At 42.2% G+C, this 24,943-nt stretch overlaps 1 protein-coding gene across 1 annotated transcript in view; it reads left to right on the top strand.

Annotated features, from left to right (window-relative positions):
- Window positions 1-8,889: 8,889 nt before the first annotated feature.
- SCIMP (SLP adaptor and CSK interacting membrane protein) overlaps window positions 8,890-24,943 on the top strand; it is a 112,633-nt gene continuing 96,579 nt past the window's right edge. Inside the window, exon 1 of the mRNA XM_085646923.1 lies at window positions 8,890-9,117. Within this exon, the coding sequence (XP_085503049.1) occupies window positions 9,048-9,117 (70 nt within the window). The 5' untranslated portion in view covers window positions 8,890-9,047. The remainder of the gene's footprint in view (window positions 9,118-24,943) is intronic.

Below are 24,943 nucleotides of genomic sequence, written 5' to 3'. Positions count from 1 at the left end.
TAATTGGCTAAATTCTTCAGTTCTAAAGTACGGATTTCCTGCTCTACGTTTTTAATTTCTCTGTCTTCCATCAATTCTATCTCGTATGTGGTCTTCAAGCATATGCCTCTGATGGCCCCCTTAAGGACATCCCATTCTACAACGTATCATTTGTCGTACCTTATTTTTCCTGGAAGTAGTAATCAACAGGTTCCGCAAATATTTCAGTTTCTTATGCAGGGTGAAAAGAATGATCCCTTCTTCGTCTTGAATAGTTTTGTTTCTCTACTCCAGTAAATTAATGTTTACATCACAGACACTGTTCTCAATTTAGCAGTTATTTTAAAAGCGTACGCATAATTTACGAGTATCTAAGCCATGCTGCGCCTTTTGTTAATTTGCAACACCTTTAATCCAAAAAAGACTCCTAGTAAGTCTCAAACATAATAAACATGAAATGGACCACACTGTTCTGTGAGACAGCTTTATAGTGAAAAAAATGTGCTTTCAAAGGCCTTGTAATGTGAATACAGGATTAACCTGAACAAAAACAAGTCTTAAAACATAACTAGGACGAGCAGAATAAAAGAGTCACACCTTTCACTGTGAACTGTGAGAACATGTGGGTCACTGTTGTGCTGAAAACAAGATGACATCTATTTTGAACAAACTAGTTGCTCTGAGACTATAAAGGGTGGTGGTGTGCTTCCCTACTCAACCATTAATCCATGTTGAATAACATGTTTAATAGAGTCACCTAAATGTTTATTTTTCTTCTTCTTAAGAAACCTATGTATTTTTATAACAAATGTAAAAAAGCTAATAATGATTTATAATGTGCCATAAACGGTGCCTTTATTTGCATAACACGATGAATAATTTGCCTTTTTATTGATGCATAATGTGAATTTCCTTGTTGCATAATGTAGTTTGTTCCTGCGTGCTCCCTCCTTTAAAACCATACATTGACTTGTGGCTGCAACATCCCTTCTCAGTGGTATGCGCTAAAATCCATGGACTGTTTGTCTTCAGAGACACATTTTCCCTCAGTGACACTCAGTGCTTGGAATGGAAGTAAAAACGTGAGGTCACTGTGTTTCCTAGAGTACTGCTAGCTACTGTGAAGTTGTGCAAATCTCCCTTTCAAATTTAACAAGCATTTGCAATGCAATAAGTCTCGCATTATTAAAGTTTAAGCTATTGGTGTTGCATTATTTAGCAATGCCAATAGCTCAAACTTTAATAATGCGAGGCCTATTGCATTGCAAATGCTTGTTATTATATTCCCGTCAAGGGCCAAGAACTTCCTATATTTTTTGATAGGTGCTGCGTGAATTGTGTTTAAATACAGTTTAAATCTGATAATTAATTTAAACTAGCCAAAAAACCTGTAACCTCTACATCTGGTGTCCGCTGCAATCCATGCAAACAGGGCTTGTTTGACTTTGGTTGCTTTCAATCCCAAATCAAAGCTGTTCTTGTATTTTATTTTAAATGAATGTGCTGTATCTCCACCCACTCTGATAGTATCTGATATAACTTCAAAGTTACAGCCGGGTTGCAATATTTCCAGTATTACCATTCACCATACATAGATAAATAGGCCTTGTTATGCAACTACCAGCAACGTCGGTCTGGTCTATACCTTTGCACTTCCTTACTGAATGAGATTTCCATCTGTGTGGGAGGTGATTGCCAGGTCAAAGTAGTATGTATGCAGGTTCTTTGTAACTCCTGTAGAGGTGTAATGCCATACGATAGCCCCCCTCTACACTCCTTCCCTCCACAAAACCTGTTGAGGGGCGCCAAGACTCCCACACTGTACAGATATCAATAGCTTTTAGGCTGAATGCGGGAGGGTCACTCGAAGGGTGGTCCCCCTGCGCCACCCTGGCTGCAGAGGGCCGCATGCCACCGCAGAACTCCCGCTTCAGAGGTCTTTACAATAACAAAGCATACCTGCGTCACAGCACTCAAGATTAAATCCTTAGAACGTGTAACCAAACGGCAGAGCTGGGCTAGTCAGTAAAAATGCTCTCCACGAACCACCACGGGGCAGATATTCCCAATAAGCGCAGCCTCCAGTGCGGACAGCGAGGCTGCGGAGATTAATGGGGGCTCCCCTTACAGGCTGTCTTCCTCATCAACCTCTAAATCACACGCAGCTACCTGAAAGTTTCAAAGCATTCTGCGAAGTGCTCGTGAAGATTTAGCTGTGTAATGTACAGTGCTTTTGACGTCAAATGTAAAGCGTTGTACATAATGGCGGGAAGTGTGTCTTTTGAAGATAAACAGCCAGAAAGATTTATGTGTACTAAAGGAAGGTATGACCAATGTATGTCTTATGTGACGTTGTTTATCTGGAAGTCTGCGAATAAAGAAAATGTACAGAACAGAAAAGGCTATGACAGCACGTTAGCAGTATCTTTACGTTTTCTTCTGTTTCGAAATCTCTTTGACCTATATTTATCTCACACAGCTGTGTAAAGGACAGTAAAAAAAAAACAGCAAAAAAATATTCACTTCATGTAGTTTTCTCAAATTAGTTTTTACCTGGATACGTTGTTTGTCACCTTCAGAAGTCAGATTTTTTTTTCTTTTTGCAAGCAGATACAGTTTAAGCTATAAGTAATATCAAATGACATATTGAACAAGCAGTGGGGGAACCAGTGGTGCGCGCACACCACAGAGGAGCGGGGGGAGGGAGCGAGGCAGCAGCAGCGAGGCGAACGTGGGCTCCTGCGCGAGCTAGACACGGTCGGGAATGGGCGTTGCAAAGGCGGGACATGCGCCTGCATTTGCCCAATTGCGTGCCTTTTAAAAAAAAAAAACACGCTAAAGCCAATGCCTGCCGGCGAAAGCCTGATCATACACACAAGTGTGTGGTCAGCTTTCAAAACCCCATACAAAAGGGCTCACGCTGCGCGAGCAGTGCTGCGCACTGCAACACAGGCACGAGCCCTAAAAAAGCGCAGGTACTCAGTGTTAGACAGTATCTGTTCGTTTAAACCCACTGACGACACCCATTTTGCTACTTCTGAAGCAACTCAGACCTATTGACTTTGCCAATGATTGGTCTTTTTACGTTTATTGTTTTCCCATTGAGTGCTCATGGGAAATGATAAGAATGATAATAAATTCCTCCTGGCACAAGCAGAGGTTCTTGAACCCAGACTTCTGTTTGTAGGGTGCTTCCTCCTTCTGTCCAGGGATATACAACATCCTGTGGTTGGTATTTCATCATTGTAACTCACTCTCAACACCAGACCCGAGTTTCTGCACTTATTGCACAATAGTATTAATGTTGTCTCAAAAGCTGGAGCTGCATTCTTTCTATCCCTTAAATGCACTGTTCTTGAGGCTGTTGGACATTATAAGAGTTTGAAGGAGTAAAGGACCATTAGAAGGTCAGACAGGTGTGTACATTATCTGTGGTGGTGTGTTCAGGCGCCCTGATTGGGGTGTTGGGGGGTACTAAGACATGTTACGGCTCAAAAGGCAGTGGATTGCTCACTTTCCAAAGTGGTTTCTGCTAATGATTCATTGATGGGACACCAGGAAGCAGTCAAGACAAAGGGGTCTGTTATTGGGTGTGTACTTCCATAGTGAGTTCTGGCCTCTGCAGGCCCACAGCCTGCAGTAGGTGCTTTGGGAAGCCTGGCCCCCAGGGGTGATGTCAGTGTGAAAGGGAGGGCCTGGGCTGGGGTTGGGGTTCTCTAGTTGGAATGTGGTACAGTTTGGCACAATATTTGAAGATGTTCAAGGAAATATTTGTATTTTGCTGTATTGCTGATTATTGGTACCACTGTCCTCTGGGGACAATTAAGAAATATTAGTCTCATCTGCTCCACTTTAATTCACAGTGGGCTAGTACTATTGGTCAAAACTGGATGTGCCTTTACAGGGGGTATCCCGCTAACAATTTCTGAGTAACTGCAGCACAGGGCAGATGGTGTAGCCCACTGGGCCAGTAGCGTAATGAGATGTATAGATAACAAGGGGTTTGTGGAATGTTGTTCAAAGTGTGTTGTAAAGTACAGTAGTAGGTCAGTGCCACTGGAGAACACTGCCAATAATTCAAATGCAGTACTGCTGCACTGTAAATGTCCAAACAGTCAATGGGCCTCTGCAATGTATGTAAGAGTATTCCTGTTTGTACATTTCCACCAACAGTGATATTAGTAAAACAATGCCATTGCATTCTGGATACAGCAGTGCTGGGTTACTTTTTACGGATATACGTAAGGGACACTCTCACAGCTGTGGCACACAGTTTAAATGGAGTTTGACCTTTCACCTTTTCTTAAGCAGTCACTGCTAGGCTGCCTCTTAGTCATGAGAATAAATATCTGAAGGAAGCAGTGAGCTTTAAGGGAGGGCCATACTCTTATAATTGCCTGGGCCTTTAAGATAGAAAAGCCCAATAACAAAAAGAAAGCCAGCCTGTAGTGGCAATCCATTTAGAGTAGTGTGAGAAGCCTGCATCTTTCCTTCTTCTGCACATTTCTACACCACACCAACAAATCCACCATGCAGTTTCTCTTATCCAGGACGGTTGCTCAGTGCTGTGTGTGATCTGACTCTAGGTAGCAGTATGCATACAGTGGAAAACCCAAGAAAAACTAAGGATTTGGGGGATGCAAGTAAGCAAGTGAACAGTGGCCCCTAAGGCAATAATGTCAAAACAATGTTAAAAAACAGTTCTGTGAGAACAGGTTTGAGCGTCTGTGCCAGTTATGCCAAGTCTGCTGAATCATAAATTATGCAGCGGAGAATGACATACTTATAGCAGAGCCGTATTGCCAATAAGTGCCTTTGATTTTCACTGCCCCCCCCCCGCTAAGTTTTTGCAAAAGTCCTGATGATGACCCCGTATTTATGGAGGGATTGAAACGTCGTTGACTCAAGCACAGACGCATATCAAGGCGCATTATAATATAACAGGCCCTGCTGCTCTTTTCCATACAATTTGCCCTCCGATCCCCTTTATCACGCGTGTCTATCACACTTAGAGAGAGCACGTTTGTCACCGGCACGCTCTCCATCGCCCTTTTATTGTATTCTTTACTGTATGTTTTCCTTGAAAATAGCCATTTGGCCACATCTGCTGTTATTTTTACATTGTTTTGACATTATTGTCTTAGGGACCACTGTTCACTTGCCTGCTTAGGTCTGAAGATAAGTGATAAAATATCTCTCCAAAAATACCAGGACTGGTGAGACGAGTCTGTAGCATTCCCTCGAAAATATTACACCTATGCTAATATATGTAGACCTGTTTTGTTAAAATGATGACAGCATTTCTATCTGATGGCACGTACAACACCCTTACTGACATGTGCCTGTAAATTTCAAAGTACGGCAAGACTATTACAAAGTGTTGGTAGTGTTCCTTTACAGATATCCTTAGATCCATATCCTGCCCCCACCCTATTAAAGAGCAGCCTCCCTAAATGGAAGTGTGGCATGAACTGTGTAGCAGCATGCTGAGAGGTGCCCATGTGGCTTCTTGGAAAGAAAGAATTAAAATGTGGAAGAATATATAACAGGGCACCAGGGATTGGAAATTGTGACTGGCAGGGAACACGCAAAGCGCTAAAGCAGACACACAGTGGCGTAGCTGGGAGGAGGGGGGCAGTGGTGTAGCTAGGGAGGGTAGGGGCGGTCCGCCCTGTGCGGCACTTTTGTGGGGGGCTGCGGCGGGCGCAAGGTAAGCTTTCTTCTTTTTTAAGTATACATGTCATTTATCGACTCCCTCTCCCGCTCTTACCTGCACCAGCCATGCCGTAACTGGGAGGCAAACTCAGGGACGACCCCTGGCAGCAAAAGCTCCAGCTACGCCACTGCAGACACACCAACCTACCAGTCTCACCAGGACTGGAACCAGGTTCTGCATGTGGAACACAGATATCTGCAGGAGGTTCATGAACCCCTAGGGGGCAGGTCTTGACTATCGAGTAGGGAATATTGCTATACCTTAATATCAGAGCTAAAATCTCCAGGATATATTGACAGCACCAGGAAAAGAAAATGCAGCGTTTACAGATGTGGTTCGAGTGGGCGTGTGTATGAGAGACAGAGGGCATTGTGAACAGGAGGTGACACACACAAGTCCCAGCCGAAGGAGGGAGTGAAAAGACAGTGATGAAGTGGAAGGAGATGACGTGTGAGATAAGTAGATGGAGAATTTTAGAAGTCTTGTGGATAACCAGAGGCAGAAGTGTGAGTGTCTAACAGAGTGCAAGGTGGCAAAGTGTTGAAGGAGAGATTAGGAATCACTGAGAAGAGATTGCGACAAAATCCCTACCACAGACCTTAGCATGGTTGAATTCACAGTTTTAACACATTTTCAATTTTAATTATTCACAAAATTATTATTGTTGTTACTTGTTAGACCTAACAACCTAAGGGTGGTCTTCCCCCAACTTTTTGCCTGCCTCCCTCCATTTTTCTGTACTTGTTTTTGGGGCTTTAGGACTCTGCGGATTTTACCACTCCTAATCAGTGTTAAAGTGCCGGTGCTCGCTTTCCTAAACATGGCACATTGACTCATACCCAATTGGCATATTTAATTTGCTTATCAGTCCCTAGTAAAGTGGCACTACATGTTCCCAGGGCCTGTAAATTAAATGATACTAGTGGGCCTGCAGCACTGATTGTGTCGCCCACATATATAGCCCCTGAAACATGTCTCAGGCCTGCCACTGTGATGCCTGTGTGTGTGCAGGTTCTGCGGCATAGAGAAAGTATGGTACATGCAGGCTGGGCAGATGGCAGGTAGATCAGAGCAGGCTATTGTCAACCGAGTATGCACCAACACTGATACAGCGCCTGTGCAGATTACAGTCCATATGAAACCTGCACTCACCTGGTAGCCCTGCATTCATGAAACCCAACAAAAGACACTTACTCCTCTCATTGTCCCGCATGCAGGGTGGCTTTGCCCGGCTCCATAAATCTTCATAAGAGGCCTGCATCACCCATGTAATACTTTACGTGGTGCAAAAGTGACACAGGGCTCTCATGCCTTATGAGAGGCTTGCGCCGCCTGAGCACCACTATTTTTGATGCTCGGGTGGCACAGGCGTCTCAAACATATCAATGAGGTGATGCAAAGTCACACTGCATGGCTTTGCGTGGCCTCATAGATATGGAGTAAGACAAAGTAGAGCAAGTCGCTGCCTTACCTTACTCTGTATCAAGGAGGCATTCCATGGGCTTTGTGGTGGGTTTTCCCACGCAGCACCCATTAATTTTGCCGCTGCTCCAGATTTATTTAATCATGTATACCTGGGTCGGCGCCAAAACATTATGCCTCCCCAGAGCAGGCTTAACGAGGAGAAATATTTTGTATTTCTATTCATTTTATCCTCTTTCCATGTGTGTTGCGTTCTGCATCCAACATAAAAAGAGCAAAACGCCTTGCGTAATAGTTTTTGTGCAGGAAGGTGCGCCTTCCTGCACAAAAACAATCCTGCTTGCAACGGAGTCACCCTTGCACCATGGTGCAAGGGTTCCTACGTTGGTGCGAGGCAGCAAATTGTGCGCCAGCACAGGGGGAAAGCACAGGAGTGCACCGTACTCCATAAAGATGGTTCATTCCTGCCCTTTCATATTTGCGTAGGGCAGTGCAGCAAGAAGACTTGTGGCGCTGCCCAATGCTAATTCCTCATAAATGAGGCCCAAAGTCCCTCATGCCCAGGGAATTTTCTGCCAATGTTTCGGGGGAAATGGGGATTATTTATGGAGAGACACTTTTTTTGACGCTCCAGCAGCGTAAGCCTCTCAATCATATCTATGAGGCGACGCAAAGCCACCCTGCGTGGCTTTGCGTGGCCTTATAGATATGGAGTAAGACAAAGCAGCGCAAGTCACTGCCTTGCCTTACTCTGCATCAAAGAGGCATTCCTTGGGCGCTGTGGTGGGTTCTCCCATGCAGCACCCATGGATTTTGATGCTGCCCCAGATATACTTAATCATGTAACCCTGGGGCAGAGCCAAAACCTTACGCCTCTCCAGAGCAGGCTTAAGGAGGAGAAATATTTTTTATTTTTACTTCTCCTATTTTTTCCTCTTTCCGTGTGTGCTGCATTTTACAGCACACACAGAGACAGGAAAACGCCTCTGGGTTGTTTTTTTGCAGGAAGGGGCCCCTTCCTGCACAAAAACAATCCTGCCTGCAACTGAGGCCCCCTTGCACCATGGTGCCATGGTACAAGGCAGCCTATGTTGGGGCTAGGCAGCAAATTTGCACCAGCACAGGGGGAAGGGAGAGGGATGTGCCTTATTTCATTAATATGGTGCATTCCTGCCGTTTCACATTGGCATAGGAAAGCGCAGCACGAAGACTTGTGGCGCTGCCCTACACCAATTTCTCATAAATGCGACCCAGTGTGTTTTTTGATGCCCTGTACTGGCCCTGACATTAAAGGGCTGAGATGACATTGTAAGGCGTGTTGTAAATACAGCGGGTCTTCCACAGCGGGTCTTCTTGTCAGATGGCGACCCAGTGCCGGCAACGGTGTTTCCGATGGTCCAACTGGTGGCAGCTCTTCCGTCAAAACACATCACGTCTCCCACCGCCAATAAGATGGGGAAACCGAAAGGCAGGAGGAAAAACACGTTTTTGCAGGAGCCGTGGTAACGCCAACCTCTACCTGAGGTCCAAAGTACCTAAAGAAGTTACAATATAGACTGAGTGATTTATTGATAAACAGGAAGAGTGGTCTGACCATGATTTCACACCTTGGCCCTGCAAGGGTTAATGCAACACACACACACTGCTCTCCGAGGCCAAGCAGATTGTAGGAAGTGCTCTCTGCCAGGCTCGCGCAGCTGTGGTTTCCCCTGCATCTCCGCCCCCTCACCTAGCTTGTGTCTTAAGACTGCAGGACCCAAACTCGCCAAGACATTTACAAAGAGGGGAGCGAAGAGGAAGCTGCACTGCTTCAGACAAGACGTGAAGTGACCAGCAAGTGTGCACTCCTGTCACTGCGGATGCATTTCAGTTTGCACAGTGAGCGGTGACAACAGCAGCCTTGCATCAGAGGGCACACAAGGCTGCATTCATGGCCACCACGAACGGAGGTGTGGACGTCACACCCACAGCCACCATGAGGTCTGATGATCGCTTGCAAGGTAGGTTCTTAAGGTGCATGTGTGGATCTACAGCGCCAGCTCAGCAGCACTGTGGCGCTGAACCACACTGAACAGCGGGGGAAAGCCCAGGGGATGACTCAAGATTGTTTACAACGAGGCTGGTCACCGGTACTGTAGGTTCTGACCTCTTCCAGGATGGGGCAACTATTGAAGAGATGTGGCTTCAGCTTCTTCCTGATTTGCTCGATGGCCGGAGAAGTTCTGGGCAGGTCTGTTGTGCTACAACAGGTGCTATTTGTGGAAGTAGGAGTTACTTTGGTTGATGTTAGATGGGACATTTGAGCGTTTGCTGTCAGATTATGTAAATCACACTCTACCATGTATTTTTGATGGAGTGGTTACATTTGTTCTAATGATGTCAGCACAACTTCTGGATGTACACAGCTGGCATCCAAATTAAATGCATTTAAATTAAGCATATCCTCATTCTAGTGTGGATAGTATGTGGGGAAGATACAGCACAATCAGTTATCATACTCATCTTTGCACTGTTTTATTATTACTAATATATTTCTCGACCTGTTGGTATTTATCTATTTTTATATTTTGGTGAGTGAAAAAATCAATTTGCAACTGGTATATTGTCACATTATTTTAGGCGATAAATGTCTACTCGCCCTTTTAAATCTGTAAACTTTTAGTAGACTAGGTGGCCATATACAATCACACCTATCTAGGCACCTGCTCCGATTTAAGCTTCCTTAAGAAATCTCACCTTTCTAGTAACTCCCCATAGTATCAATTTGCACAGCCATTGGCCTTGCACTTGTGGTTGTCAGCAAGGAGAAACCATGATGTCCACATTTCGAGATGGCCGGTGACTGGAGGGGTAGATACTGAGGCTGAAGTTACTAATTCAGAGTCTTTTTTCTATCCCAGTTACTGGCCATCACAAGTTACCTGGCCCAGAAATGAGGGAAATATGTGGATCCTAGAATCACTGGGCATGCGGTTCCTTGATTCCCTGTCCTTTACCGCATGTTTGTTGTAAGCAGTTGGCAGATGGCAATGTACACAGTAGAGGATTGGGTGTCATTGGTGCATTCTTGAACCCAGAAAAACGTGGAATTGTGCATAGTGACCTCTGGAGATACCGTCCCGCATGACCTGTAGTGAGGGCCTCTTCAAAAACACACAGATTGGGAAACTTGATGCTTCTGTCTCTATTTATATGTTAAAAAAATAAAAAGTAAAAAAACAAGAAGCATTAGAAAGTAGCAAGGATGGCCATACCCCGCACCCATGAACAGTCGTCGCATATCTTTCTCCAATGACAACATCGCCAATTTCTAATTTGTTATAGTTTTTGGGGTATTTATATAGCAGATGAACCCTGGCGAGGACTGGGTATTAAGTGTCACTGCCGTAGGTTACAGGAGAAGGGGTGTGGCAAAGCAGCAGGTCACATCACAGTTATGACTAGACGCAGTTTATATTGTGTACATAGAGTGAGCGTGGAGGGATCAGATTGGACAATACTGCTATTGCCTAAAGAAAGTGGGTCTTAACTTTCTGACTTCAATGGACACCCACTGATCATTACTAGAATCCAGGCGCCCTCACTAAGACATTATTGGATGCCAGAGACCCCTGGCCTAAGTAGTTTTCTATGATTTGAACCTCAAAATAATACACACTATTGCAATATTTTGTGTAATTCACAATCAAATATAGATTTTTGTTTAACATTTTCAATGTTGCTTCTTTATGAGTAAATACTTTATTAATATCAATTTATTAATTTAATAATGTTTATTTTTATGAACAGCTTTGAACCCCCTGAGTTGACCTTGCAGACCCTGAGGGGTCCTTGGCCCACAGGTTTAGAACCTCTGGTCTAAAGAAATCTCATGACCAAAGACTTTTAAAAATCTCTAATGATGTGTCTCTTCATATCTACAGGTTGATTTCCAACCAGAAAAAATAGGCATTCAAATATTCCTGAGCACCACGTGACATTTTTTTAGGTTCTGATATTTTACCCGCTGTGAATAAAAGAGAGGATTTATTTTGGTTTCCGGCTCTGAGTCTACTATACTCTTCTTTTTAATAAATGTACTTTTTAGTTGACTTGGTTTTCCTTTATTCTTTTCTGATGGTGCCAGTGTGCAGGGGAAAAAGTTACACTATGGACAGGACATATTTCTAGAAACACGTTATATGAAATAATTAGGGGTGGGCGGAATTTGCGAAATCCACTTTCGCAAATTATCACGAAAATGTTTAAAATTATCGCAAACAAGGGGAAATATCGCGAAGATGCGGAATTTTTTTCACCGCATGTTCGCGAGATTCTCTGCATGGTTGCCGGTCGCCAACTTACCCATGTGGTTGCTCGCGGGCGCGGCCATCTTGTTTTGAGTTGTCTCGCGGTGCATGATCGCGAGAAGAAAGACGTGATCGCGCGACGCATGACGTCACTGCGGGCGCGAACTGTCGCGAGACAGCGCAAATGGCTAAAAACAATCCAACATCTCATGGAGAACGCGACCGGATCAAGAAAACTTGTCGGCGAACGCAGGGATTCAGGTAAGGCGATCGCGCGCACGCGAGAATGTATTATTTTACAGCGCGAGCAAGAAACAAATTATCGCCAAGCTGCGGAAAGCGGAAATGTTGACATTTTCGCGCTCTCCGCGGAACGCGAAAATGTCAAATTATCGCAATTTCCGCGAACGGAACGAAATTTTTGCCCAGGCCTAGAAATAATGAGCCCTTGTGTGCAAGAATGATACATTACTGCTTAGAATAATGAAGTGGAACATAGGTGGAAACAAAATGGTTGGTTCACCTCTGTCCTGGTTGGCCACCCTCCCATGCCACACCTCCTCTCATTCAACCAACACTGCTCTGAGCGTACGCTCTGGAAGCTCCTTGCAAAGTTGAGGCTACAGCTACTCCTCACTTATCATGAAACCCACCATACGCCATCCATGACTAGAAGGAGTCGCTCCGATGGCTTGAATTGGTGACGGGGTCAGCGAGACTGTTTTTCTGTGACAGGGGTGTAAACATGGAAGGATGATGATATGGAGGAAATAAGTCATGAAACCTGGTTTCTGGGGTGGCAATAGTGGAAGGAGGATTATCAGGGTAATGTCTTCTACAAAAGTATTGTCATCAGGCAGCTCTTCTGGATCTGTCCATCTTCTTCCTCTTGAGGCTAAAACAATGTGTGGCCATTTAATACACAACATTATAAATAATTTCTCATCAAGTATGAAGATCTCTCTACACCGTGAACATGGATCTTTTGAGATTAGTGATGATGTAAGGTGAAGATCAAAGGTGGGGTAATCCTTGTGGGAGCACTTTGAACCCGCTTTTACCATTTCCTTTTCCAACAGATGAGATGGTTTCATTTGCCTTTTAAAAATGAAGTATTAACGTGTCCCGATAGAATCCAACATGCGAGGAATTGTGAGCGAAGAAAAGATAATACTTTATTTCATTGATGAAAATGTAGATTGAAAAGGATATTGGAATTAGACATTTGGAAACCTCACACAATGTGAAATGTGAATCTTTGAAATTGGGATTTATATTTGAGGAGTATGATTTACAGATTGACGATTGACATCCTACTACCTGTTTCTGTGTAAAATGGTCCATATGAAAAACTTTGACAACCTCAAGATTTGTGAACATTTGTGGTGAATATGGCATGTTAAAGTACATTGGGACAGTAACATTTGTCAAATGTGCTAGATGTTTAAGGGGAATTTTGTAACTTCCCGCATAGGCAGGGCATGAGTTGGAAAATAAATGTATGAGTATGTATAGTAGTACTGCCAGAGTACTACTTCGTGTGCTCATAAGTGCAATTCATATAGGAGCTGGAGTAGGTGTATGCATACTCCTATCCAGCCTCCCATGTATGCCGTTCTCTACTAGAAGTGAGGAGAGCTATGGACACATAGGTCGATGTTTTAGGCATCTGGGAGTGGCAAGGGAGAGTCACTGAAAAATGGGAAATATCTACTACAACGTGGGAGGTGGATAGGGGAAATTAAAGAAGGACACAGGGATAATATGCAATACAAAAAAACAACTAAAAAGGGTAAGTCAATTGCGGTTTACGAAGGTTACACCTACATACACTACAATACTACTACATGTCAAACAGGCTCAAATCTACTCCAGCCAAGCATTGGAGTAAGCCGCACACCAAACATAGGCACTCTCAGGTACTGCAAGGGAAGCACATAGAAACCAATGGAAGCAGAGAATAACACCATCAGCAAAAAATGACCATCACCCTCATCTAAAAAAACGGAAAAAATGGTTATCTAACCTTAGACATAGCACACACCTATACAAATCACAATGTAAAATAAAAAATCTTAAAAACAAAATGAATTCATTCATGTGACTTTAGACCGTACAGAGACACATGTAAAGATCCAAATGTAAACGTAATATACAAAAACATGAAAAACTACGTTAGCTAAAAAACACACAATGTTAGATATTGCAGACACTCATACAAATCACAAAGTAAAAATGTAACAGATAAAACTAAAATATCTAAAATAAAAATAAAAATCCATGTAAGATGGTCTAAAATGTTTTATTTTGCTGAGAGCAATAAACATCACACTATAAATTTATAAGCATGACAGAAGCACATAGAAACTGACAAATATGTTAATGGGAAACATGTGTCATCTCACATGTAACACTACACACACATCATAACATACTGAACACACACACACACACACACATTATGAAACACAGCACAAGTCTTGCTAATGTCTTGCGTCTACAACATCTCGCAGTTTAAGGGGAAGTAGGCAGTGCTCAGGGTGTGAGGCTGTATTTATGTGTTTGCAGTAGTGTTTGTCAGGTGTGTCTTATTTGTCTCAGGTGATGCTTCCTTTCCTATTCTTTTTAATTCCAACATTATGTTACCCTGTATCATTGATGTCGCATCCAATAGATATCCTAAGCCCCCAAAGAAAACTGCAGCCTTTCCAAAGAAAAAAAACTGGTAGGTGTCTGACGTCACTTCCACTAGGTTGAGATTATTAGAAGTAAGGCAAAACTTGGAAGACAATCTTTTAGCTGAAGGTGATATGGCACCTGATCCTTGAAGTCAACACACACACAAGTATTATTATGTTATATTGTATGCTTATATACTTTATTCTTCTGCACGCAATATGAGTAAGAAAGATTGTAAACATTATAAAAAAAACTCAGCTATTAACATATACAAAAGGGCAAAGGTTAGCTATGGTCCCATCATATTTCATCACACATCCCTTATCAATTAGTCGAATGTATTCATAAATTACAACTAGCTGATTAGCAGCAGTGTAGTTATATTCGTTTAGTTACCCCTCTGCATGCTTTTTAATGGCAATGCATCAGCCTAGAAGTCGGCACCCCATTTTTCAGCATCCCTCCCGCCACTAGTCCATGTGTGTAACTCGTCCTCTAATACTAGTATTGTATATAGCTTTTTTATATGGTGCTTTATGAAGCAAGGATGAGTTAGCTTGCACTTGGCTTCTGTTTTGCTACACAGGACAGTGAACTATACATCTGTTAAGTTTATAAGAATTACACAGAAGCCTACTGCTACAATCTCTCCTCTCCTTCTCGCAAAGCGTAACTTACAAGATAATATCTCTGTCTACCCACACAGCTTCATAAATCAAAAAATCCCTTCCCTGGCTGGCTATCATGAGCCTTAAAAAGGTTACACTCGTGTACATATTTTGGAAGAGTGCTCAAACAGAATGGCTCTTTTTAGAAATGAGAAAGCCTTGGTTTACAGGCCTTACATCTCCATCACACACTCCAAAGCACTCAGACGCAAGAAAGCTGATCATGTTAATATACGGTTGTACATAGAATTATGAAAAACACATGCAGTTTGCAAATATTGTCATGGTTGACAGTATTAAAGGTGTCCAAGGATAGGGCTCCTAACAATGAAAATGTTCAATGGTCTTGTAAATTGCATGATGTAGTATGCTTCTTACCAGTGGTGAATTCGTGTTGATGTTATTCTTCAGTGAACCATCGATGACCAAATTCTAATACTGGTGCACTTCTTTTAAGAACATCAGTTCTAAATGGAAATGATCCCTTGAGCATTTTGAGTGCCAGTACTCAGTCCACTCCATGCAAAATCTGTGATCTGCATGTTACATGATATACTTTGTAGGATAAATTGTTTTTTGAAAACATATTTCATTGCATTTTCAGTTGGCATATGCTGTAACATACACATATCAGAGCATCACTTCCAGTGAGGTCACTTCCTGTGATGCCACGTGAAATGTCACACGTTGTGAAGTCATGTGATTTTGATAGCACGCGTAATTATGTCACTTGCATACTGACTGACTTGGTCAGTCCCCCTACTTCTTTTTAGGACTTGTGCCCTGCTCAGCCTGCAAGTATTTGAATGCACAAAAATCCCTTACTGGCTGCTTTTAAATGTGAGGATTGTCCTGTTATGTTTGAAGAATGTAGAATTGTTTCTGAAGTCCATTAAATGCATTTGGATAAGTCGACTGTAACATTTGTGTTATCTGTGTTGCATTTTCCACTACTATAATTAGTTGATCATCTCCTTGGTATGCCCTGTCTTAATATTAATGAAAGTATGCATGTTAGTTTGTCAGGGTTTGCATAGAACAGCTTGTTAGTATTGCCCCACAAAAGTAACATAGTTTCCTCTTGTGGTAGTGGAAATAATTCCTAGACACAATTCTGTCACTCATGGTGATTTTGTAGCTGTATGTATGTATACATTTATTGTTTAGTTAATTAAAACCTTTAACAATTATGACATAAAATCAAAGAATTCACCAGTAAAATTCACAAATAAGACTAATAACATAACTTCACAGTAAGTAATAATTAATTATGAGGTAAATAGACCTGTCCAGGTGTCTTATAAATATATAAGCATAACACTTAGGACGATAGATTGTGAACTTCAACCGTATTTATATCCTAATGCACCCTCCGTGTAAGGCTTAAAATCAATATATAAAAGTCTAAAGTTGTTTCATGTAAAAGGAGCAAGGGTATCCTAGTTAACAGTCATTGTAAAGAGTGTTGTTCTAACTGGACCTAACTCACAGTAAATCAGTCCTTTAACAAAGCATTCATAAAGGTGCATCCTTTTGTTTGACTTCTGATGTGTCCAAAGTGCCTTTATACCTTATGTACTTATTTGGTTACTAATCCCTACCAGAGCGATTAAAACTTCGAAGTCGATTGTCAAACCTGTAAATCTATTAACAAACATGGTGATCACCTAGCTATTGTATAAAACCAGAACTAAAGATACAATGTAGGTGTGACATTGAGCGAAAGTGCCTTGTCCTTTAAATAGCTAAGCTGCTATTCTATTGGTCTTAATTATATTATTTTATGGATGAAGACATCATTTAAGGAACAGCCTGATTCTGAAAATTGGACTAGGTGTGAACCATTTTTTATCAATATGAAATCTTCCAAAATGCTTGTTCCTGTGTAGGTATCATTTAAAAGTATAACATTTCCTTCACTGCGTAATGTGATTTATTTATTTATTAAGATGTGTCTAATGGATTCGTGCACACACAGCAGTACTTAGAAACGCTGTTCCTTTAGTAGATAATGTAGAGAGTAATAGATGGTATTTTATGTGTATGTATGCATATGGAAATTCTATAGATCAAACTAAGCAAAAAGGCAGCAGAGTGCTGTACATGGTCAAAGACAAGGACAAAAACAATGAGTAATGGAAGAGGAAGCTGGGTTGTGGATGGTTAATGCATTGTGATGTAGGATCTTTTCAAGAGGTGAGTCTTTCTAAATTGGAGCAGTGGGTGGTCCGGATGAATATGGGGATGTTCTTCCAGATCCTGGGTTCATAGGTGGAAAAGTTTTCTGTTATTTTTTCTTTTTTACACTTCTTTCTCTGCAGTGTGATGGGTTACAGGCTGTGGGTGTGCCAGAACTACCAGAAATGGTGAACTCGTCTGCAAGATTAGCGGGGATGTTGGTTGTGATGCCTGTCAAGGATGTAGCTCGTTATGAAGATAGTAGGGGCAGGCAAGGGGGGGCAATGAAGTTCAATTAGGATAAAGATGATGTGATCAAATTTTTCAGGCCCTGGATGACATGTGCTGTGGTGTGTAGAATACCTGTAAGGAGTGCCAGTGTGGAGCTTGGGAGGCCATGGAGCAAGTCATTACCACCATACAAATGAGAGAATATGAGGGGTTGAACAGTAGTTCTAAAGTGGCTTTCTTGAAGAAACGGTTTGACACTATTTAGAAGAGAGAGCTGATATGAGGCTGTCTTTGTTTTTTTGACACATTCTTCCTTGAGCAGTAGGTTGGTGTCCAGGGTGAATCCAAGTCATTTGCCATTCAGAGAAAGATATGGCTGGAAACCTTGTAAACTAATGTCATTGAGCCCGGTTTGTACTGTTTTTTGTTTGCTGTTCTTGGCAAATAACAGTTCTGTCTTGGTTGGGTTGAGCTTCAGGTAGGCTCTGAAAACTCAGATCTGGATGATGTGCAAGCAGTGTTTGAGGTGTTGGATGTCTGAAGCAGAGGAGACTTTCAAGTAGAGTTGTGCATCATCTGCATGACGGTGAATCTTGATACTGTCTTCTGTGAATAGAGCACCAAGTTGTTCCATGTAAAGGCTGAAGATTACTGGAGACTGTATGGAACCTGGAGGTCCACGCAGGTGATTGGATTTTTTGCGACCTGGAAGTGAACAAACTGATGTCAGTTGGAAAGTACGATGAGAACCAATGAAAGAGATTGCTGGCGAATCCCATTCGCGACTCCATGTGTGTATGAGGGTGAAATGACTGACTGTGTCAAAGGAAGCTGAGAGGTCTAGCAATATCAGGAGACAGGAGTCATCTTCCCCTGTTGTTGAGTGCACAATCTCTGATGTGCAACGTAGAGATCTCCATGCAGCATTGTCATTTGAAATCGGCCAGGTAGTTGTGCAGAAGATGGCTTGCAATGATATGATCTTGGAGTTTTATAGCATTCCCCAATCTATTATGCCACCCCATTTCTTTTTGTAATAAACAGCCTTCAAATCATGAAACATTCATAGGTATAGTAAAATACCCATGAACTAACCATCTGATACTTGGTTTTTCATATGGATTATGTGGGTACAGTTGACCTTCTTGCACAGAGACCAAGTTATGTGGAGCGTTGTTCACTCAACATACTCTGATGTTAATTCATACCATAAGGGTAAAATATTGCAGAGTTATTGATGAGGTTCTGTGCCACTCTATGAAATTTCAGCATCTGTATTGATCGTGCTCTTTTCTATAACATTCCTCATTGTCCTTTACAATTTAAAAAGTGTATGATGTAAATTCTGAAACTGAATATATTCTTTCTTTCAGCATTTTTAGGTCTCCATCTATTATTATAAGCACACTTTTCATGTTTTTGTTATCAGTCCTTCTAATTCACCTGGCTGCTTCCCATGCAGAATATGATGATCTTCTTATAAGCATCATTACTGCTAGAAATATTAGTTCTCACTTGCACTGGGTTTTCTATTGTGGCCCTTCATGAAAAACACTTACATTCGTATTCTCATTAAATTATTCAACATGTTTTTTTTAACTAAATTCATGTTAAGCAGACCATTTTGACATAGTTTTCCAATGCTATATGTGCTGGTATGAATCAATCTTTTCATACCTAGGATCTGCTTTGTTCTCTAGTGGTCCTGCAAATCTTTGAGGACACCCATGTCTGTGAATTCCAAATGCATGTTCCTTTAGATTAATCTATAGTTCTCTGGAAAGTGCGACTTAGAATTTAAACATTCATTTCAGAAATGCTTAAGCTTTTTTCCTACTTCCAATCAGGAAAATACAAATACTTTTGTTGTTGTACTATTGGAATTAATAATTTCCTAAAATTGGCAAAACCAAAAACACATTGACATGCTGTAAATAAAGTGCCCATTTCTGTAACTGAATTGTTTTATTCCAATTGAAAAACACCTATTTCAGTAAAGCAATTCAAAACCGCTGGTGAATATATCAATGTATGTTTAGAAAAAAGGACTTATGTCAGTTTGCCATTATTTTATGGAAATGGATATCAGGATCACATCAATACTTTGAAGAGGCTTTGAAATAGAGGAATTTGGCCACAAACTCAGGTAACTCCCCTAAGGCGGGACAGGGCAGTATTTCCACTGCAGGTGTGAAAAAAACATACTTATTGTATTAAAAATGTGTAGAAACCAGTCAACATCCCTGGTATAGCAGTACATATCCTTATAATTATTTGTGTTCAGCTGAAGCTCTCCATCATACAAAGAAGAATAAAACTAAAAGTACAGTTTCTAATGTTGTCTTTATCCAAATCAACAGCCAAAAGTCCTTGTGGTATGATATCATCTGGGTTGATGCAAAACGTGTTGAGCACTTTAACAGTCTCTAGTGGTTCCAGAATCTGGTAGTTCAAACCTTCCCATTAGGCGCCATCTTGCAGTGGGGTAGGTATTAAACTGACAGTAGACACTCTTCTTGTGGATCTGTGTATTTATCTTTGGCTGACTAGTTGTATGGCAAGTGGACGTAATTTGTCAATCTCTACCAAATAGTCACCACGCACCATTTTTATTAGAAACACCAGTATTGTTAACCAAATTGCAAATGTGAAGATTGTTAACGTTATCTAGGCAGAAGGGGGGGCTACATATGTCTCCATTGCACAATTAAACATGCCCCTTCCATTTTGCTAATTGTATTTTGACTTTGACTTAGTCATTTAAAATCTATATCTTTGCTGCTTGCTTTCGTTAGGTCGAACAGTGAAGAACGTTTCACATTCTGATAATTTTGAAACAGAGTCTGGTGGGTTTTTGGTGGTCTGATAAAATTCATCTTCTGTGTTTTCCAAGACAGGTTTGAATAGTGGTGCTGATGGTGTTAATACAGAGGTCACATCGGATTCTTGAATACTCTCAACCACCATAGTGCTTACCGCTTGTTGATCTGTACTTGGACCTGTTAGTGTTTCACCTGGAAGGTACTCCCACTATGGCACAGCTTGCAGTGCATTTGATAGCAGCACTGACCAACTGTAAAGGACCATATGGTATTTCTTCACTGAGTTGATCAACACCGGTTTCTTCTTTTAATTTATAGGTAGTCTGTTGGGTGTCCTGCAATAGGACCAGAAGTAGTTGGAGCAGTAACTGCTTGCACTTCACTCAAACGTTGAGGTAGCTGCTAACCCTATAACAAACAAAGTTGAGATTGTTCTTGAGAATTTTCTTCTCTCTGATGTTCTGGTGTGTACATTTTTTATGACAAATAATACTTTATTAGAAAAGGTTCAGCAGTGCAGGTCTTGGTATATTATTTAAAGCTCTCTGTGCAATATATAGCCTACTTAGCCAGGGTGCACCATTCCTTAAGAAGCTTACAGTCAAGGGTTGTTAGTGCATGCATTTCTCTCAGTACCTCTCAGTTTGAATTGGGTTTAAAGGGATATATGTAGGTATGTATGTGCATTTATATAACGCAAACCTAGCTGAAAGGCAGTGGAGTACTATTAAGGGTCAGAGGCAAATACACAGTCAACATGTGATAGGAGGGGTAGCTGATTTGTGTACCACAGTACTCGGCGGGATGGGAGAATTGAAGGTGTGCTCCTACTTCTAAGTGTCCCCACTAATACTTTGGCAGTAAAAGCTGGCCCTTGATCCAAGCGAAGGGGTCAGATTTTTACTTCCACTCTACCCATCGCTACTAAGTACAACAAATCTTTTTCTACTGCAACAGTTGTGGATTGGATTTCAGTCCACACTCGTAGGAAACGCCTCCAGGAATCTTCTGCTAATAACATACTTTTACCTAATTTTTGGCTTGAATTAACCAATATGAATGGAATCAATTATTTAGATAAAATAGTTGAGCTGCTTTGGTGAAGAGCATTCGCGGTGGCCTTACTATTGTTTTTTTTATTAGAACAGAAAAAAAGGAGACACAACACATGGCATCACAGAATAAATAAGAAGAGACGCAAATAAAAGTTATCCAATAAATAACAACACTAGATTACATGGAAATACATTAATAGATCTGAGTTAATAGCAGCTATACAAGTACTCAATAAAAATAGTGAGGAGAATATATTATATATTCCCCAGTAGCCTGTATTAAACTATGGCTGGTGGTCAAACTTACTCCTAGTGATTCCCTGGAAACTCGAATACATATGTCTGTTACTAATTATAACTGTATAATTAGCAACTAATCTCTACAATAGCTACATCAAGCTGGCGTACAAACTATTTGAAGTGCATATATGGCTAGCAGCAGAAATTGTAATTGAATACTAAGATAAACTGACAGCTATAGGGTGGCTACAACAGCCTGGCATATAAATCACAACCTATTCAAAGTGCATTGTACGGGTATCTTAGCAAAAATCACAGACTATTCAAGGTGCATTGTGCTGGTCCCAACGGCTATTTTTTTGTAAATAATATATTATTTATTGTTTTATACAATAAGATCAAAGTAAAACAAAGAGACTCACAGTAGTCAGTCATTTTACAGCATAGTTATCTACTAATCTCTTTAATTTTCCAAGATATACCCAAAAGTCAGCCGTTTTCTTCCAATGATTGCGCCGATCTCTGTTGCAGTTCCATTTCGACAGTTGGAGAAATACACAGGTCCCCCCGAAAGTCATTCCACTTGCCCCATTTCTTGTCCCTTTTCTTGGGGCACCCACTAGACTTATATACCTTCTTCTCAGCAATCATATACTTGTCCAATTCCTTTACCCATAATCTAAGAGACGGCCTATCCGCCACTCCTCATTTCCTGGCAATTTCGTGTTTCACAAAAGTGTACACCAGTGTGGTCAACTGTTGTTCCACGTCTGTAAGGTTTGTAACATCCCAGATATTGAGGAGACCAAGTTGTGGTGTAAGAGTAAGTGCCTTCCCTAGGGTGTCTTGAATGTGTCTCGTGGCCTTTTCCCATATGGGTCATATACACGGGCAGGTCCAGATGGTATGAAAAAAGGTTGCTTCTTGATTGCAGCCTTGAAGACAGAGCGTGTCTGGCCTCGACCCTATTTTCGCAAGTGTAACTCCAGTGAGATAGATCTATGCAGGATTTTTAGTTGGATCAAGCGGAACCGGAGAGTAATAGCCGCCTCCCGCGGGGATATCAGTGCCGCTTGCTAATCCTCATCCTCAATGGGCGCTAGGTCTCTCTGCCATTTTTCTCGAAGTTTATGGAACGGGTCAGGCAGGTTGTTACACAATTTCTTATATGTTAGCGATATGGTTTTGGTTAGCATTGGTTCATCCAGTAACCTATCTTCAAAAGGGGACGACTCCGGTATCTTGCTCATGTCTGGGAGTGCTGTAGTGAGGGCATGCCTGATCTGTAGGTATCGGAAAGTCTCTCCCTGAGCTAATTTGTATTTTTCCCTTAGGTCCCGGAATTTAAGGATTTTGCCCTTTTTGAGCAGATCCCCTATCGTGGAGATTCCAATGGCGTCCCACTTATCAAACCCAGGCTGATTACATAGCAGTCCTAGTTTTTGGGTGAACCATAGTGGCGTGGCTTGGGTTAGTACATTCGACCATCCAAGACGATTAGTCGCCTGATGCTATATCGCCACCGTATGGGCCGTTGGGCCGATGTATCTTCTCTTTCGGGCCTTTGTATACAACGCTCCCAGATATCCCTCTCTGCCCATCTGATACTTGTCCAACATATCAGCTGGATCTATCGGGGAACGCTATATTCAGTGGTTAACCACCACCAGCTGCGAGGCCCAGTAGTAGAGTCTCACATCCAGGTGAGCGATCCCCCCATCGTACCATCCCTTAGTCAGTTTTCGCAACGCAATAAGAGGTGGTCCTCCGTTCCACAGCAGCGTTCTGACCTCACTTTCTACGTTTAAAAAATATGCATCTGGAACCTTTATTTGGACAATTTTGAAGGGCATATAGAAAGCGTGGAAGGGCTAACATCTTAAACAGGGCCGCTCGGCCCAGTAGCGATAGGGGCAGGGATCTCCAGTGTTTGACATCACTGTGCAACCTGTCCAGGGGTACCGCCAGGTTTCGATCATAAAAGAGTTGGGGATCCGGGGTTACAAAAATCCCAAGATATCGAAATCCGTGATGTGCTACCTCAACTGTGCAAAAGACACACAATTGATGGACGAATGCAGAACAAATCAAAACATTCACCCCCAGTCAAGAGATCTGGGTTAAATCCATCATTCTTTTGCTCACCATGCCACCCCAGTTTAGACCTGGCCATATGCAAATCAGTCTTGACCCTGTGCCTCATGGGAACAGTTCAGCCCGAACTGCCAAGCCAGGTCCTCCCTGGACAGGAAACAAGCATCCTAGGACCGGTTTCGGGGTTTCGGTTTCGGGGTTTCGGGGGTTGCCACACCTAAACTCTGGAACCTTTTGCCACTCACCATAAAAACTGCCCCCAATTTGATAAGCTTTCGTGGGCTCTTAAAGACATGGCTGTTCAATCAGTAATCCTGCGGTTTGGTCTCTCGTTTTTGTCACATGTGCCGAGACACCTTCGGGTATTTGTTTGCGCAATAAAAATCGCGAAATAAATAAATAAATAAATAAATAAATTGTTCTGCATTCTGTCCATCAACTGTTGTTTTTGCATTTGTCAACTCTACTGTGCAGACCGGGGTGAGCCGAGGGGGTTAGGACCCTGGATGATAAATAGTACCGACTTACTCCAGTTGATCGCATACCCAGAGTATTTCCCAAAATTCCTGGAAATAGGGATGCGAGATACAACAGGATATCATCGGCATATAGCGATATTCGGTCATCATGCCCTTCCGCCCATTGCAACCCTCTCACCATTACATCCCTTCTCACCCAGGATGCCAGTGGTTCTAGCATCAGGGAGAAAATTAGGGGGGACAGTGGGCAGCCCTGCCTGGTGCCTCTCTGGAGCTAGAATACTCTTGACGTGTGGTTATTAACCCGTACCTGACCCCGCAGATCTGTGTACAGCAGTTTTACCCAGCCCAAAGATTTCGGGCCAAAGCCCAGGCATTTCAGGACTTCAAACAGATACGGCCACTCTATAGAGTCAAACGCCATTGCTGCATCTAGGGAGAGCACCACAGCATCTTCCACAGTGTATTGTCGTCATGCCAGGACATTATGTAGGCGACGAATATTTAACGCCGTGTTCCGTCCGGGCATAAAGCCCGATTGGTCAGAGTGTACCAGAGATGGAATCACCAAGACCAAACGGAATGCCAGCAATTTTGCCAGGATTTTCGCCTCGATGTTTATTAAGGAAATTGGCCTGTATGAGCCGCAGTCCGCGGCGGGTTTCCCCGGCTTATGGATGACTACTATCAAGGCAAGCCTTTGGTCCTCTGGAAGGACCCCTTTCTCATAGCTTTCGTCATACATAGCTCGCAGGTGAGGTGCAGCGTGGGAGGCAACCATTTTCAGAAATTCTATTGGCATCCCATTTGGACACATCGCCTTCCCTGACTGGATAGTATTGATGGCTTTCCTGATTTCATCATCTGTAAGCTCTTCATCTAAAAAATCTCTGTCTTCCTATGAAAGTGTGGGAAAATGCATATCGACTAGGAGTTGTCGGGAGTCTTCTGCCGTATAAGTGGTTGAAGGAGTCTATATTGTTTCTAAGCTGTCAGCAAATGCATTTGCTATATCTAGCGGGTTTGTGATCTGCTGTGTATCATGAAGAATCAGCCTGGGCACCCACCTCTCCCCCTGCTTTCTCCTTTCC

This window comes from Triturus cristatus, chromosome 3_2 (genome assembly GCF_964204655.1).
Source record: "Triturus cristatus chromosome 3_2, aTriCri1.1, whole genome shotgun sequence".
Classification (NCBI taxonomy): Eukaryota; Metazoa; Chordata; class Amphibia; order Caudata; family Salamandridae; genus Triturus; species Triturus cristatus.
This window is presented reverse-complemented; position numbering and strand designations above follow the sequence as displayed.